Here is a 17,378-nt window from a genome sequence, read left to right on the forward strand (position 1 = left end):
GTCGATGCTCTTCTCTCGAAAGAGAATAACATCAGAGAATCATTTCAACGAAATTATTTTAGTTCGACAAAGTGAAAATCAAATTACTAGCTAATGTTATAAACTTTATAATGAAAAAATTGCATTTAAAGAACGATTAAAAATAATATGTTATGGAAAACGATTAAAAAAAAATATATATATATATTAGCACGTATATTTCGGATCGCGTCACTAAGCGTGATCCTGTTTTTAAAATAATTATAAAATAAATCCCTTTTTTATTTACATTTTCTTTCGTGACAAGCGAAACAATTGTGGCTTACAACAATGCATGTACTCTGTTAAAATAAAAATTTCTAAAATTTCTCGACAGCGATACTATAATAAATAATTATAAAAATAAAATAATTACAGAAATCTTCGCATGCTTGATGGAAACCTTGAGCAAATAAGTTTTTCCATTATCAATCAAGAGAGAAAAACAAAGATCTCTACAAATCTCGAGTAAGAAACCTTTCTTTCCCGATTCAATTCTACGTTTTTCTTCTGGTAATACAATACGTGTCGACGGATCGTGTTCGCGGCTACAAAAGTACTCTATGTGTATACATATGTATAATATATAAGAAAATATACATGTATACACGCACGCACATACATAGGCGATAAGATATTATAGACAATTGCGCAGGCGTCACCGCCGGTGAGCTTTTTGCGGCGAGATAACTCTAGAGGAGGGAATTTTGCGAGAGAGAAACGCGCACCGACAGTTGGCGCCGAGTCGTTCTCGCGTGATCTCATTGATCTTGTCTCTATTCCGCGATGTGATGATACTCTCCGTTTCCGACTTACGATCGACGTAAGAAACTTCGCCCGTTGAAATTCCCTCAGGTGAAAATTATCGTGTCCCGAATCGAGACAAAGGATCGGACAGTCACCGTTTCTAAATTTCGCGCGAAGATCCATGTGCTCGCAGCATGGCTATCATGCAGTCTTGTTGCTGCTGGCAGTCTGTACGGAGAGGCAGCTACGCCTGTGCCATTTACACCACAGTGAGTATATACCGTAATTTATCTTAAATGTGAAAAAAATTATAGTGAGATTTATGAGCAAAGATAAATAAAAATTAAATTTTACTACGCTCTATTTTCCGTGCATTTAGTGGATAAAATATGAATCTCTTCAGGCTCCTTTCCTTTCTGTGAGTTATTTTAAAAAATCTTGACGTATAAACTTCTTCATATATTTATTTTAGCATGAAATAATATCAAAGAGTTTTAGCTTTTTCTACTTGTACAAATTTTTATATGAATTTTTATAATATAAAATTTATAATATAAAATTTGTTATTTGATTTTCTTTCAACAATTTAGAAAATTGATAGTTTTTTGTATGTGTTCTGCTTCAATATATGATATTTTAAATTTTGCTTTTCATAGGCTCGTAAAAGAATAATTAGCAAATTACTAGCTGCGTTTTTTAAAGTAGGTACATTTATGCATACGAATGATCCATATCTCTATATGAACATTAATATTTTAATACTTAGGCCCAGTTCTATAATTTCATGGTTTTCTTAACCGAAGTTCAACTTATTCATTGTATCTTTCCAATTTTAGAATTGAAAAGAGACGAGAAACAAGTTAAAACTCGGTTAAAAGTTAACTATAATAAATTGTGGAACTGGGCGTTAACAATAATCACTTTTGTCATTGTTTCGCCTAACGATTTGTGTCTGATAAGGGTGATGATAGTTTCGTATACAACTTTAATGATTGATTCCTCTACTTTTATTCTCGAACTGTCAGACGAAACAAGTAGTACGAGTCAATAATAAATCATACATTTCCCAGATGATTAATAGACTTTAGCGATATAAAATATCAGAGCCTCTTCATATAAATAAAAAAAAAATAGAAAGTCACAACTGCAATAAAACACCTGTTTTTTTTAAATATTATTTTATACAAATAATATTTAACGTCAATGTTTTTTATACAAACATATATGTATGTCGAATGTTATCGCGTTGCAATACATATGGTAAATATGGTATGCGGTTTCGTAACACAATTTTATAAAAATTTTGCAAGTACAATTTATGCATAACATTACCGCAACATCAAGCCATCAATATATATAGTAAGCCACCTACTCTCTGAATCAAATATAGTACATACATTTTAACATCTTTAAAAGATATTTGTAAAGTTATGTATTAAAGAGAAAATTATATATAAATGTTACTAATTACAGTTGATAAAACGAGAGAAACGTTCTGTTTCATATAACGTTGCTGTTCATCAATGAGAAACACTCTTAAAGCACAACGAAACACTACTGAATTAGAAGTCCTACAGCAGTTACAGCTGAGTAACGTGACGTCAACTAATGCTTGAAATCCCGCAACTTTCCTAACAAGCATGCCTGTGATATATTTCCAAGATATTACGAGCATTCAAAGAAATGACAGTTAAAAATTCACGAAAATAATAAAATGCGTCCTCTAATTCAAATATCTTTTAAAAATACCTCCTTGACACACGTTTTTTTTCTCAAGTCTTTTTTATTAAATATATTTTAAATCGGGTATGCTCAAAGTAATACAAATTACGAATTAGTCTTTAATAGATTATGAAAAATTGTAAAATGTTAAATTACATTTCATTACTTCATATAAACGAACTTGCATACATGCGCCCTTTCATGACTTCGTACTTGTAAAGTTGGATTTTCAACGATGCGATGGTAGAAATCAAAACTAAATTTCGAAATAAACTGCAAGTATCAAATTCCTTGCAACTGAAAATGACTCGTATCCGATATTGATATCAAAGCTATCACTCTAAAATAATGTGGATGGAAATTTAATATCCCGCGGTGTTTATATAATTCTCACCGCGTTAATATTAATAATAGTGCGGATTTAAAACTCCTTTATATTAATATCAACATGGTAAAAATTATGTAAACAACGCATGATGTTAAATCATGTACTTTAAAGTACGTTAACAGAAGCAATAAGGATGTTCTTCACACATACATTATTATTTATATAAGAAATAAATTTGTAAAATTATATTGAATAAAAAATCAAAAAGCAGGAAGAGTAAAAAGATATAAATATATTATGATTAAAATTTGTTCCTTCCTTGTCGTTTTTTCATATTTACTAAAGCTAGGTAAATCGCAGACGTTTTTTAAAGTTTGTCACGATCTATATAAATTTGGAAAGCCTGGTCTAAATGACCAAATTTCAACAGTAAAGAGAGGAAATCATTTTATATCTGTAAAAAATTTATATAGATCCGCAATTTTATCTGTTAACCGGTATATGTTTAATTTTCTCCATCGACAAAGTACAACGAAAATTAATAAAATTTATATTAAAATGGAATATCAAATTGTGCAGCGCAGTAAATTATTGTGTGTGGAACATAATATAATTTAAAATGTAAAACTACACGACAATTAAAATACATATACGAAAGTCTAATGACAGCGCACAAATATTTTTCCCATAATATATGATAAATAAAAATATATACTGTATAAATTATACCTACGCGTATTATTCCTCGCGAAATATAATACATCATATAAGTGGAAACATGATATTTACAACTAATTATTAAGACGGAACAATTTCTAAGATATTTGAGATGAAATACGTGAGAGCGCAAGGCAGTAGATAATTTAGATTATAGTTGCTATGTAGATGTAAATATAATGCACACTATTGGACATGTCATTATTAATGCAATCAGCAGTCTATTAATAATAATATGGAACATTTCATCGCGCTGGACGTGCACTCCAGTTGCATCATTAAACCAAGTAACAGCTATTGATTAACACATTCTCTTGGACACATTGGAGAATCAATCTAGTCAAAATATACGAATATCTATGATACACACGCTACTTCACACATACGTATACATATTTACATATGCACACGCATGCGTGTACGCATTCTAGTCTTCTTGAACGCACTTTTACACGCAACAGATTTTTCGGTTGGTCTTTCGCGAAAAACTAATGGAACAATCGAAGGGAAAAAATAAAAGCAGTTATTTTGCAATATCGTTGAAAGCTTTCAATTGTGAAGAGAATCGCTACAATACTCGGAAACTTTTTCACTTTTCAAGTATGCATTGCAACGTTATTGCAATTTCCGTTTTTTGAAGAAAAAAATAGATTATCTTGTAAAAAATTGAATCAATAACGTAGGGGAGATCGGGGGCCGGTTGTCACAGTTTTTGATTAGCGATTTTTAGAAAAGAATGCCTGATTTTGAAATATTATGTACGTTTTAATATATCTACATCCTTTCGGTATTAAAAAAAATATTACTCGTGAATTTTCATCATATCGTAAAAATAAGTTATTTAGTTTTAAATAAAGCTGTGAAAATATGACAATTAATCCTATGTCCTAGGTTGATTGTCACACGCTCTAGAATTGGCAGTAGCATATTTGTTATGGACAACACATACAAAAATTACAATTTTTATTTTAATAACAGTTCTATATTTTGAGAAATAATAATAATTATGGTATTAATTCAAATAAAATATTTTAGTTATAAAATACGTAATAATTTGTTTTTGTACCGTAGTTTCTATATGAAAAATAAAAAAGCATGTATCTATATAAAATATGATATATATGTAAGTATATTCTCTATAAATATGTTCTCTAAAGATATTAAAATTAATTATCACCTAACCTTATCTCATTTTGATCAATCTATTCCTCACAGCCATTTTTAATAAAAGAGAATGTATTTACAAACTTTATCAGAATAATGATTAATTAATTATAGCACAGATCTTATAAAATATGTCATTTTCTATGAATACAGAGATATCGCGATTAATAATGCCAAAGATTTGTCAGACATCAAAATAGGTGATAAGAAAAATTTACTCACCAACTTCATTTTCTTAAAAATCGTTATAAATAATAATATATACAATGCTTGTGGTGGAAATCATTTTACATAATAAATTAATATTATATCAGTAATCTATAGTAAAAAAAAAGATTTTTTACCACATCCTGTTTGAGTTATAAGCATTTTGACAATCAACCCCGGTCTCCCCTACGTAAGTTTTTTCACTTTAATATTATTAATTTATTTAAGAGCATGCTTAGAGTTTCAATTTTTCGCCTATAAACAAGCATTGGAAAAAGAGAGTCTAATTGCATTAATTGGAACTCTGGTTAAAAATGAATAAATTAGAATTTTCTGATTTATTTTAATTCTATCTAAATTTATTTTAATTCTAGTTAAGAGACAGCCAGACTGCTGATTGATATGAGAGAATAGATGATCTGGTTCATCTATTTTTAATCAAAACTTTTTCTCCACGGAAAGGACAGTTTAATGTGCTGAAATATCTAAAAATTTAATTAGATACAGATCTGAAAATAACTTTATCGAATTATTAAAATAATTATGTAGGACGCTCAAACTCTAGTTACTATATAGAATATCAAAACTTCTTGCAACATTGGTCATCATGCGTAATGAGATTCCCACGTAATTATTTCAATAGTCCAACAAAATTATTTTTAGATCTATATTTAATTAAATTTTTAGATGTGTGCTACTTAAAATCATTCTTTCCATACAAGAATCGCACACTAGGTTGCGATAAAATTATATACATACGTTATAACCGTGAGAACATTTCAACGTGTTAAGTCACGCGATCGATTAATAATTTATGACCGATTAATAAATTTAGTAGACCTCGATGGTCTATCTTGCGCCAAGTGGAATCTGCAAAGATGTTTAATAATTTATACATTGAGGGAATTTTTATGCTTCGCGATGTTGAAAAGTTATTCGACAAAATTTAATGCAATCGTAATTAATCCTGCAATGTTGTTGTGGGAATTTTTATTCAAATGCTAATTCAAGTTTAGTAGTTTTTTTTTTGTTATTTCGATGGCTCAAAATAACATTTATAATTAAAATTTATTTTCTTTTATATTAAAATAGTGTTAATTATACTGTAATAATGTAAATGTTAATAAACAATGTTACATGTAATTTTTTTACAGAGTAGTGCTAATTTAAGAAAAATGTGAGTAAAATTTCAGGGTTAAATATGATTGAATAATTCATTCAAGTCTATAATTAACAGTTAGTCATCGTTTTTTCGCAGCGCGCGTTAGTCTAATTAATGCGTTGAAAATGTCACGTGTTGATGCTTCTGTGGCTTTTGATAAATTGCCGAACGTGAGCTTAAAGCAAAATTTTTCGCCGAAAATCAGACTGAATGGATCAAATAGCGGAAGGCGGGGGAGGAAGGTAGTGGTCGTGTTCTATTAGATAAACAAATTTCCCCGAGGGTTTATAGTCGGAATTCGTTTTCTGACGAGGGACGTTGTTCGCAAATAGGAGCGTGCACACGACCGAAGTACGAAACTTGCTTATACGGCGCAGTATTAATTAATATAGCGACGAGTCGTAGTAAGCGTATCACGGTTCGCCCTGAATTAAATGTAAAGTCGGATGACATATTATATCGCTGTACTGCTCATGCTACGTCATATCGTGCAAAATGTTGCGCCAGATGTGATTTAATATTTTCGCGACTGTAAGCAGCAGGAGAGTTTGCGATAACGCCGTTGCGAATAAATGTTAAAATCGAACACGTCAAAAAAGTCACGTCATGTACAGAGACGTAGAGAAGCAAACGAAAACGTCAATTTTCGTTCCGTAAAGAAATCATCTTTTTTAACATTCATTTATATGCAATGAAAATTTAAAAAAAGGAAAATAAAAAGTTAAGGACGATAAACCATAAGGAAAATTGCGAATAAACGTTAAAAAAGTCATTTGCAAAAGCAGACGAAAGCGTCAATTTCCGTTCCGCAAAGATATAACTTTTTGCTTTGACATTCATTTATGTGATGAAAACTAAAAAGGGAAAGTAAAAAGTTAAAGGCGGTAAGCCACCAGAAAAACTGCGAATAAACGTTAAAATCGAGCATGTCAAAAAAAGTCATTTGCAGAAGCAAACAAAGCGTCACGTCCATTGCGCAAAGTTATAATTTTTTCTCACAATATACATTAATTTACGCGGTTAAGAATTAAAAGATTAAGGATAATAAGCCACCAAAAAATAAATATTAAAATTAATATTGTCGAAAGAGACATTTGCGAAAGCAACCGAAAGCATCGACTTCTGCACCGCAAAGATATGATTTCTTCTCGTAACGTATGTATACTAATTTACGCGATAAAATAAAAAAAATAGCCAAAAAATTAAGGGCGACAAGCCATCAGGAAAATTCTATTAAATGATCCATTGGAGCTGCTCAGCTACTTATCTGAAATATTATTTTATGCTAATTTATGTGGGAGTAATAAAAGCGCGCGTCTTTATCTTCGCGTTTTTGCATCTTTTGGAATTTATTCCTGCATACAAAATCTTGAATATTAAAATAAATTATCAAATTAGACTAATTATAAGATCTTTTAATAAAGATGTTTAATCAATTAAAATTGAGGAGATAAGAATTCGAGATAATAATTTTTTTTTATCTCAATTTTTTTATTCCATTTTTTACTCGTCTTTTCTAATTTAAAAGATTTAAAAGTGCAAAATGAATTTTCAATCTTTATATACACTCGTATCGCAATAAATCAATTATATATGTGATATTTACGTAAATATTTATTGTAGACAATTATAACAAATGAATCGCACAGTTAGTTCCAAGTGCTCTTATTCAATAATATTATTTTAATGCGCAATTTGACTACCGACTGTAATTAATCATCTTAACATGTCGAGTACCCAAATCGAATTTTCCTGGTCGAACGCAAATAGGCTCTTGAATCTCAAGTGTCTTTCTGTTAACGTTCTGGGCACCATTATAAAAGGACTCGGAGGTACCAGGGACACTAAACCCATGCGGAGACCGGTGAAAGTGGAAAAAAGAAAGAAAAAACACGTCTCGAAGCTACGATCCCTTTCGCCTCGCCGCGTCTTTGATATCCAGGAATTGCTGTCCGAGCATATTGCGCCACAACCCTCATTTCAGGCTTGTATTTATGGTGGTCACTCGTATTTCGTTTTATAGATCTATCAAACGATGCGTGCCAAACAGACTTTTATTAAACCCTAAATCGTGGTAACACCAATTTGGCATCGCGTAAAAATCAGATGAAAAATTCAATATTCCCTCACGTTATCATCCCATGATCAATTGTCAAATTTTTGTTTCCTTTTCCCTAATAAAAACGTGATCGTTAAATACAACCGTTACAGTACGTGAGTTGATAATTAATTTTCAACGAAAAACAAATCTATGAACATTCCAGTAATCTAAGAGAGAGAAGTATTAAATTTAAGATTTGAAATATATATAGTAAAACTAAAAGCTATTTGTGCTTTTCGTATCAGCCAATTAAAGCAGATAGTCGCGACGTGATGAGATACCAATCTAAGCATGTCGTAGTGGAGAATTAATGTTGGTGTTACTGAATAGAACGAGATCGCTATAACTAACCTTCTAGGGATGAATAAAATTAATGGAGTAAGCAACTTAGAGCGTATTTTTCAGATTCCCCCATGCTTCCATTGTAAATTTCACGATAATAATCACAACGATAGAATTGTGATCGCGTGAGATAACACATGTGCTGCGATCTAGCGTCACAGATTAATCCGGGAATAGTCATATGGGATATTTTTGCCAAATTGGATGTTAAATTTAATCTTGAAATGATACGGGGTATATGGTCCAGTTCTCCTTATAATAGAATATCAATAAAATGACCCAAAACTGCTTAAAACTTGAAATCTCTTGTCATTTCAGTTTTCTGTTACAATATTTCTATTATAATATACCATCAGCTACGTTCCAAAACTTTATTCTGAATAAAATCTAAGAGAGTTAACTCCTGAACCGATATTCATAGTCTATTCTTATTTTAAGACCGTTTTAAGTAATGTCTTAAAGTGTTAAACAGATTACAGGTCGTATTCATTAAAAGAGAAGAAGAAGGTAAAGCTGTATTGGACAGGTCTTGAAATAAAAACCGATTATAAATGCCAGTGCATAAGTTAATTCTTTTACTCACAAAGGACCTGTGATAATTGTTGAGATTCGATTCTCCATAAAATATATTGTTAAATACAAAAATCTAAAGGTGACTCTTTGTTAAATACTGACAGCATTATTGATCGTGTGTGGTTAATAATGATGGATTTGATGTAGAATACTGACGGTGAATTTTGATTCTCCAACGCTTTATTAGAATCTATGTTACAGTATGTCACAGTGCAATAAATATTGTACGTAAAACTGAAGTGAAATATAGATATTGTCAATAATAGTGATCGTACAAAGCGTTGTAAAAGTACTAAAAATATTAATGCATACTGTCAGTACTATTGAAATTATTATTGATCAGTATTAATGATCGTGTAGGGTCACCTTAAGAGATATTTATATCTATATCGGTTCAATATGAGACTTAATGAGTGAAGCAATTCTTCAAAACTTAATAAGGATGGGGATATTTTCAAAATATTAGATTTTTAAAAATCTAAATATATTATATTATAAATATATAGTTATAAAGTAGAGAGAGAGAGAGAGAGATATATAAAAAGTATATAGTTATAAAGCATATAAAAAAACCATAAAGGTTTAAAAGTTAAAATATTTAAAACATGTTTAAACCTAAAATATTTTTCAATATATCGTTTTGTTGATAATTGATTGGAATCAAATATAGACATTAGCTTCGAGGGATTGTTTCATTATTTAGATTTCAAATTGGGCCGATACAAAAAAATACACGTCTTAGATTTTTGTGTTCAACAATATGTTTCAAAGAAAATCGAATCGGTGTTCTGGACAGGTCCTTTGTCAAAGTAAAGTTTTGGAACGCAGTCCAGGGAGTCCAAAGTGATGTACGTATAATGGACTGAATTTTTAAAAGCTTGTCTCCGCTTGTTATAGCTTTTAGCATGATAGATTGCACTACTATCCAGGGAACACTACTACCTAAGTCAAGAGAAAGTCGAAATGACTTTATTTTGATGTCATAAAAATCAAATTGATGATTTTTTGTTACAAAATTTGACTATTCATTGACATTAAGTATCGTTATTTTAATTTTTTGTTGACTTTTATGTATTCTTTGGGTACTAACGACCGTTGAAGGCATACCATATATAGCACTCATGATGTCGTTCGTTTGTATACAAAAATTACGTATTGATAACATTCTATAAATTTGAAAAAAAGGAAATGTTTCTCACAGTACATCGACAAATTCAGCAAAATTACACCGTATCGGGAATGCAATGACGAACGAAATTTACGGACGATCGTCGGTAATGCGTTTCAGCGAATGAATTTGTAATCGCATGAATAAGACGAAATGTGTGATAGCGTACGAAAAAGTGAAACCTCAGTGATGCCGCTCGAAATAACAGGCGAAACCTCGGTGTGCGTTAATGCGTGCATGTATTATACCGAATGCTTAATTAAGCGTATGCTGATGAGAGGATCATTGGAAAGGAAGGATTAATCGGGAGTACACGAAGCAAACAGGATATAGCCATGGGCGGAATAGTATAGCAGTCGACGCATCGACTGATGAGTGAATATGTTCCACTTGTGTGCAGTGGAGCGAATATGTTGATCCGTTCACGAAAATTTGCCTCATATCCGTAGGAAACATGTGCCTTTCGATATAGAAATTTCGCGAAACACTCGGTGAGTGTTTCGCGAAATTGACTATTGAAAAGGAACTACAATTGTGGATTTTAATTTCCGGTATGCAAAACAAATTTTGTAAATCAACAGTACTACCTTGCGCAAAAATATTGATAATACTTTGCGGCAATATATATGCATTTTGTGTATACATGCAGTGATTACAATTCAAAATGCGCAATTGTAAGAGTTCTTCCTGTTTCAAGATTATATATGTATGGAAAATGTAGAATTAAACGGGATAAGCGCGAAAACGCAGAATAAACTTCATTAAACTGTTATCCAACAGGTTTCCGTAATTAAATAGAATCTCGGAAATTAATGATACCTGTGGAACATTAAGGTACGTAAAAGTTGCACGACGATCATTTGTTAGTAGGATTTAAAGCCCTTTCAGAGCAGAGAAAATTAAATGCACCGGTTAGCCTTTGTCCTATAATTACTATTCCGAGACCTAATTATTTTTATGAACCTTTTAGAGTCATTATTATTTTCTGGACAAAGAAACAATATTTTCTCCATCGCCGCTTTTTAGTTTTTTAACCTGGGAAAAATCACCTTGATTTTTTTATCTAAACGTTTATCTGGGATATTTTTATATCCCAATTAAAATCTCTTTTACTCAGAATAAAGATTTGGAACGTAGGTGGTAGTCAATACTGTAACAGAAAACGTAATAAATAATTTCAATATTTAAACAGTTTTATTATGTTTTATTGATAAAAATATTATGAGGACACATTTTACTATACAGGGTGTCTCGAAATTTTTTCCCAAGCGCTCTTGTGATAGAGCGGACTAAACTGAGTCGAAAGTAAGACCATCTCTACCAATTTGCAATTTTTGCAATAGTTAACAAAATATTATTACTAAAAATCACCAAATATTGGTCTTCAATAATTTTTTACTCAAATACTATCAACTTTACAGAAAAACAGCGAGAGACAAAAATTGTTTATTTTCTTCTCATAAAGTTCTGAGAATTTTTAATACCGTATTTTCTCATGTTGATAAAAATAGTTGCCAATAAAAAAATGCAGTACCAATAAGCTGAAAAAATTCTGAAAAAATTGTTAGAGTTCTATAAGAAGAAAATAAACAAGTTTTGTCTCTTGCAGTTTTTCTGTAAAGTTGATAGTATATTTGAGAAAAAAATTATTGAAGACATACAAGGAAATAGATCACTTTTATTTAATGTAATATAAAATTTTCAACACATTTTACACTTTTAATATATATATTACAAAGTATTTATAATCTAACTTTTAATAAACGCAAATAATTTAATTATTAATTTAAAAAGAAAGAAAAAATAAAACGCACTGTTAAATTTAATCTAGAAATGATTGATATGGAATATACAATCGGAATGTCCCGACATTTTTTGCCAGCAAGCGTTACCAATATTCTACCAATATAATATTTAGTAATTAATATCTTGTTAAATATATTCCAAAACTTGTAAAATGATAGAGGACATTTCGACTCAGTTTAGTCTTATCTATCTACACAAAAACGCTTGGCAAAAAATTACGGGACATTCCGATCGTATATTCCATATCAATCATTTCTAGATTAAATTTAACAGTGTGTTTATTCTTTCTTTTTAAATTAATAATTAAATTATTTGTGTTCATTAAAAGTTAAATTATAAATACTTTGTAATTAAAAGTATAAAATGTGTTGAAAATTTTATATTACATTAAATAAAAGTGATCTATCTCGTTGTATGTAAAACTTACAATAGCGTATCGATAGCAATATTGTATCACTCAAGATAGATAGCGTTCTAAGTAGGTTAATTAAATAAATGAAATAATTAAAAGTAAAGAATTAAGTACAAATAAGATTTTCATTTCTCCGTAGCTGAGTCTTTCGCACTTCCCATCCTACCTTTTTTCTCTCCAACGTCTAATTATCTACTTGTTTCCTAAGTGCGAGAAGTCTAACATAATACGATTAAGGAACAAGCCCCTTGACCTTTACTACGATTATATATATGCTTTTAAGAGCCGTCTACTAACGAAGATAGTAAGTCGTAAGCCGTAAGAAATTGCCCAATCACGGTTGAATGTTAGAAAAATAATCGACCAACCGATGAACCGTCTACAATGAGAGTAAAATACTGTGTAGTGAAAAGTAAGCTGTAAAAAATTTACCAATCATAATTAATTATTCTCCTCACATTCGGCAGTAATTAATCAATTTCTTACACCATATTACAGCTTATTACACCATATCAGTAACTTATTACTCCCATCGTAGGCGGCCCTTAATTGATTAATTTCTTATAGCTTACGGCTTACTACATTCACTGTAACGACCCTTTCCTCGCCACTGTGCTTAAATGCTAAATAAAACTCGACGAAATTACCGCCATTACCGGTCATGATCTCCACGCGCGACACTTCCGTTACTCTCGCGGCTGATTGGCTAACGGAAAATTCAAAAAATGACGGTTATGGCGAACATGGCGGAGGACTTACCGTTGCTCCAAGTTGAAAGATAGCAAAAACCTCTTGTCCTCGTAATCCTCGGTGATCCTTTAGCAGATCCCTCGATGATTATCTGAATTATCCCAGTCTCCATCAATGCTCGATCCGGGACGATGCAAAATATAAGCGTACAAATTCCACGCTACTCCGACACAGGTCGTTCCATCAGCCAACGAATTTCAACCGACGCTTACTAATTGCTCTCGTCCATGCCGATTAACGCGCCGAGACTGACGTCGTCCATCACCGGGATTTCAACACTCCGAGGACGCGTAAATGTCAAGGGGCCGAAACAATGGCGATTCGTTCGAAACCGATTCGGCGGCCGACCCGAGCGTATATCGAATAACGTCGATCGCGGATATGCCGTGATGGATCAACCGTCGCGAGATCCATCACGGCATCGACGCTCGTATCGTTCGTCCGAAAACGTAAAACTCGCCCCGAATGAATAAATAACGAGAAGAGAGCGGGGGAAAAGCGAAGCGATCGCGATCGACCGCGATCTAAACGCGACGCGACGCCGAACGGAACTGTAGGGCGCGCGCCTTCCCCCCCGCTTGCCCCCCCCCCCCTGGCGTGACGTAATCGCTCGACCCGCACTCCAAGTTATCGGTTTCCAGGAATTTTGCGCGAGAATTAGACAATTTGTTTATGCTCTGTTCGCCTTTAGTCGGATATAAACCTACGAGCACCGAACGCGAAAGTTTGTTGTTCGGTATTTGTTGCATAAACGTCGCACAAGTTCAATTGCTGTATGAAAACTATGATCTGATCGGTGGCTCGATGAAATATCAAGTAAAGAAACGAATGGTTTAAACATAAACGAGAATGTCCGAACATTCGCGTTCATTTATTTACTATTCACTCGGTATTCGTTCGCTAAGTATATATACTGTCCAGTTTCAACGAGAAAAGTTCTCTGAGGTTTTTTCTTTACTTCGAAGAAATTCCGACACGTGGAAACTTGAAAATTGACTTCCATTGGATGAATCCATTGGATGGATCTACAAAGTTAGCAACATTCTATTAATATAAAGAAAAATAATTACAGAAATATTTTTTAAAGTTCCTTATAAAATAAAGAAATTCTATATTTTTTTATATTAATCCTGAAATTACGTTATGGAAAAAAGGTTACATTAAAACTAGTATATTAAATATTATGGATTCAATGGACCCAGTTAAGGATTGAGAAACTAAAAATGGAAAAATCAACTAAAAGTAATGTGTTTTTTATATTAGATTTCGATTATTATGTTCATATACAGATTAAAAAATGTATTGTTATATATTAATAATGACCTCGTATTAAGTTGAATTGTTTGTTGTTTATAAATTATATTTAATTTTGTTTGACTCGTACCTCCCCCTTTTGTAGTCTTGAAAAATAAACTAACTTTGCAAATCTAACACGATGCCTCCTCTTCTAAAGTACAGAAATAATAAATATTATCACTTTTATGAACAATTCCTGTCAATGCTATTCGAGTTTCAGCATTTATAAATATAATTTAGAAGTGAAATTCTCATAATTTTACCAATTTTTTATACACTTTAAATATTAAAGTATTATGATTCTTGAAAACAAATAATTGATTACACAGGACAAAGAAAATTAAAAAGTAACTCTAATCAAGGTAGATATTTTTCATATAGATTTTTGATTACAAAAAATAATGAAACAAATTATCACATCAGGTTTTAGACGTATTTTGAATTTTAGGATAAAAAATCAGTAACTTATGAAAAAAGAATATAAAATAAATCACAATGTTTACATTTAATGTTTACTAATAAATAAATATAACGTATAAATTATTGTCTTTATTTAGAACGCATAATTTAAACGCAAAAAATATCTAGGAACTAAACATTATCCAAAATAAAACAGCTTTTAGCGTTTTCAATTTAAAACACCTTTCAAAACTAAACATTTTTGTGTTTTCAAATAATATACTTTAAAAAACTGAACACATTTATGTATTTTTAAATAAGACACTTTTTTAGAACTAAACATTTTTTACCGTTTTGCATGCTTGTTTAAAACTAAAATACCTAAATATTTAAAAAACGAAGACAAGAAATAAAACATTTTAATATCTTAAAATTAAACATGGTTTCTTTTATGGATGTGATTATTAATAAAGTAATAAAAATAAGTGAATATTCAATTATATTGATTATTAGCAAAAAATAAAAAAATCGTCTCATAAATTAACAAAACGTTTGGTTGTTAAGGATATATTGCATAGAAGAGCAGGCATTTTTTTATATTTAGCAAAATTACTAAGAACGAATATCGAATTGACACAATCGATTTTTTATTATCAAATTCTGGTAGATAAATTTAAATCTGTAAAAAATTAATAATATACAGTCTGACCTCTGTCAGAGTATAAATTCGTTGTTAAAGCTTTCACAAGTAAGTATTTAAGAATTCTTTTCAAATTTTTTGCGATTTTTAATGAATTAAACGGACCCAAGCAGAACAACAAGTCATTATGATCTGGAGACACGGTAGTGTCTCGGCGCTAAAACAAGAGAAGCGTCATGGCTGTTAAAATGATGTCAAAATGACTCCAAATGATCATTAAAAGCCATTTTTCAATCATTTCCGATTCATTAAAATATTATTTTGATATTATCGTGACTTATTGTTTCGCTTGGGAAGCTACGGTAAATCAAATCACAAACTCAGAGATGCACCAAGGCTTCTCACGTGCGATAGTTTAAACTCGAATTTATGATTTAACATTTCTCGACATTTCGAATTCACAGCTCGTTCCCTAACGTGATCATGTTTCGATGTATCGAATAGTATAAGGCCATTCTGTATTAACCCGATAATTTCAACGCGCGATATTATATTCGGGTCGAACTAATTTGATTTTACTCTTCCCACAATATTGCAATATCGGTAAATGAAACGCGATTCTAACAAGAGACGCGTCTAAATTGAAATAATTTCGTAGGATAATTTCGAGTGGCTCTAAAAGAGCACCGCGAATTGCAAAATTGTAATTTTGGAAATCTTAATTTGTCTCTCATAAGCGATGCAATCCGCGTCTCTCCTCTTTATAAATGAAATACTAGAAATTACACGCCGGACACTTGTGGCTCGCAATTATCTCGGACATGCGGTAAGAGAAAAAGCGAACGTTGGGGTGGTGAAAGGGGGAATGTTGGTTTAATATCGGCGAATTATCGCGGGTGCCGACCACGAGACGCCCGTATAGAATTGGATACCAACGAGATCTCCCCTGCCGATGCTATCCGAATTAAACTAACTCGGATTATTGCGACGGGCATACTTCGTATGATACTCCGCCCCACAAATTGCCAGCAGGATTGCTACCGAGCTTGCTGACGCGAAATCGAATTATTCTCTGAATATCGAGCTCGCGTTATCTGCCTGTTATCTCTCTACTTTTCCTGCCCCCGTAAAATCAATATCTAAAATATCGATACATGAGCTGAAGAACAACGAGACTGATATAGATTTGCTCAATTAAATGTGCGACACAATGGGGAGAGATTAAATCGCGAATGTTAATGTTAACGTAGTTAATAGAACGCGCTTATACGAGGATATGTCGGATTATTATGCATTATGCAGAGCAACCAGTTCAACCCTTTGTGGACCGTCGACCCCATTTGCATACCTTTTTATTTTAAAAAGAATATAAACCCCATTAAATTGCTCGTTCGATTTTTAAAATTTTATTCGAATCTACGATCAAAAATATAAAAGATCCATGGTACGCATTAATGATGTTAATAAATTAATCTTAATTAACGATTTTGTTGAAGTAAATTGATTAATACACGGAGAGAATTTTTCGTTATTTTTTACCGCAAAATTCATTACAAATTTCATCATGTTTGGTAATAAGCTTGGGACAACTTGACAATAATGAAATATTATCAGTAACGATAGATTTTTTGAAATATACAAGAGACTTTTTATAAATGATGTAGTAAAAATTATAATGCAGATTGTAAAATGTTTTGAAGTGTTCTAGCGTAGCTAGAGACACACTCGACAAAGAAAATAACCGATAAATATCGATTACAGTCGATCAATTACTATGTTACATGGTAAAATTATAAGCGACTAAATCAGATTAAAAATATCATGCT

The 17,378-nt window shown here is 31.6% G+C and overlaps 1 protein-coding gene across 1 annotated transcript in view; it reads left to right on the top strand.

Annotated features, from left to right (window-relative positions):
• The first annotated feature begins 832 nt into the window (after positions 1-832).
• The window catches only part of LOC108766967 (uncharacterized), a 23,232-nt gene continuing 6,686 nt past the window's right edge, over positions 833-17,378 (top strand). Inside the window, exon 1 of the mRNA XM_018516567.1 lies at positions 833-1,034. Within this exon, the coding sequence (XP_018372069.1) occupies positions 960-1,034 (75 nt within the window). The 5' untranslated portion in view covers positions 833-959. The remainder of the gene's footprint in view (positions 1,035-17,378) is intronic.

The sequence above is a fragment of the Trachymyrmex cornetzi genome, unplaced genomic scaffold, assembly GCF_001594075.2.
Source record: "Trachymyrmex cornetzi isolate Tcor2-1 unplaced genomic scaffold, Tcor1.1 scaffold641, whole genome shotgun sequence".
Taxonomy (NCBI): domain Eukaryota; kingdom Metazoa; phylum Arthropoda; class Insecta; order Hymenoptera; family Formicidae; genus Trachymyrmex; species Trachymyrmex cornetzi.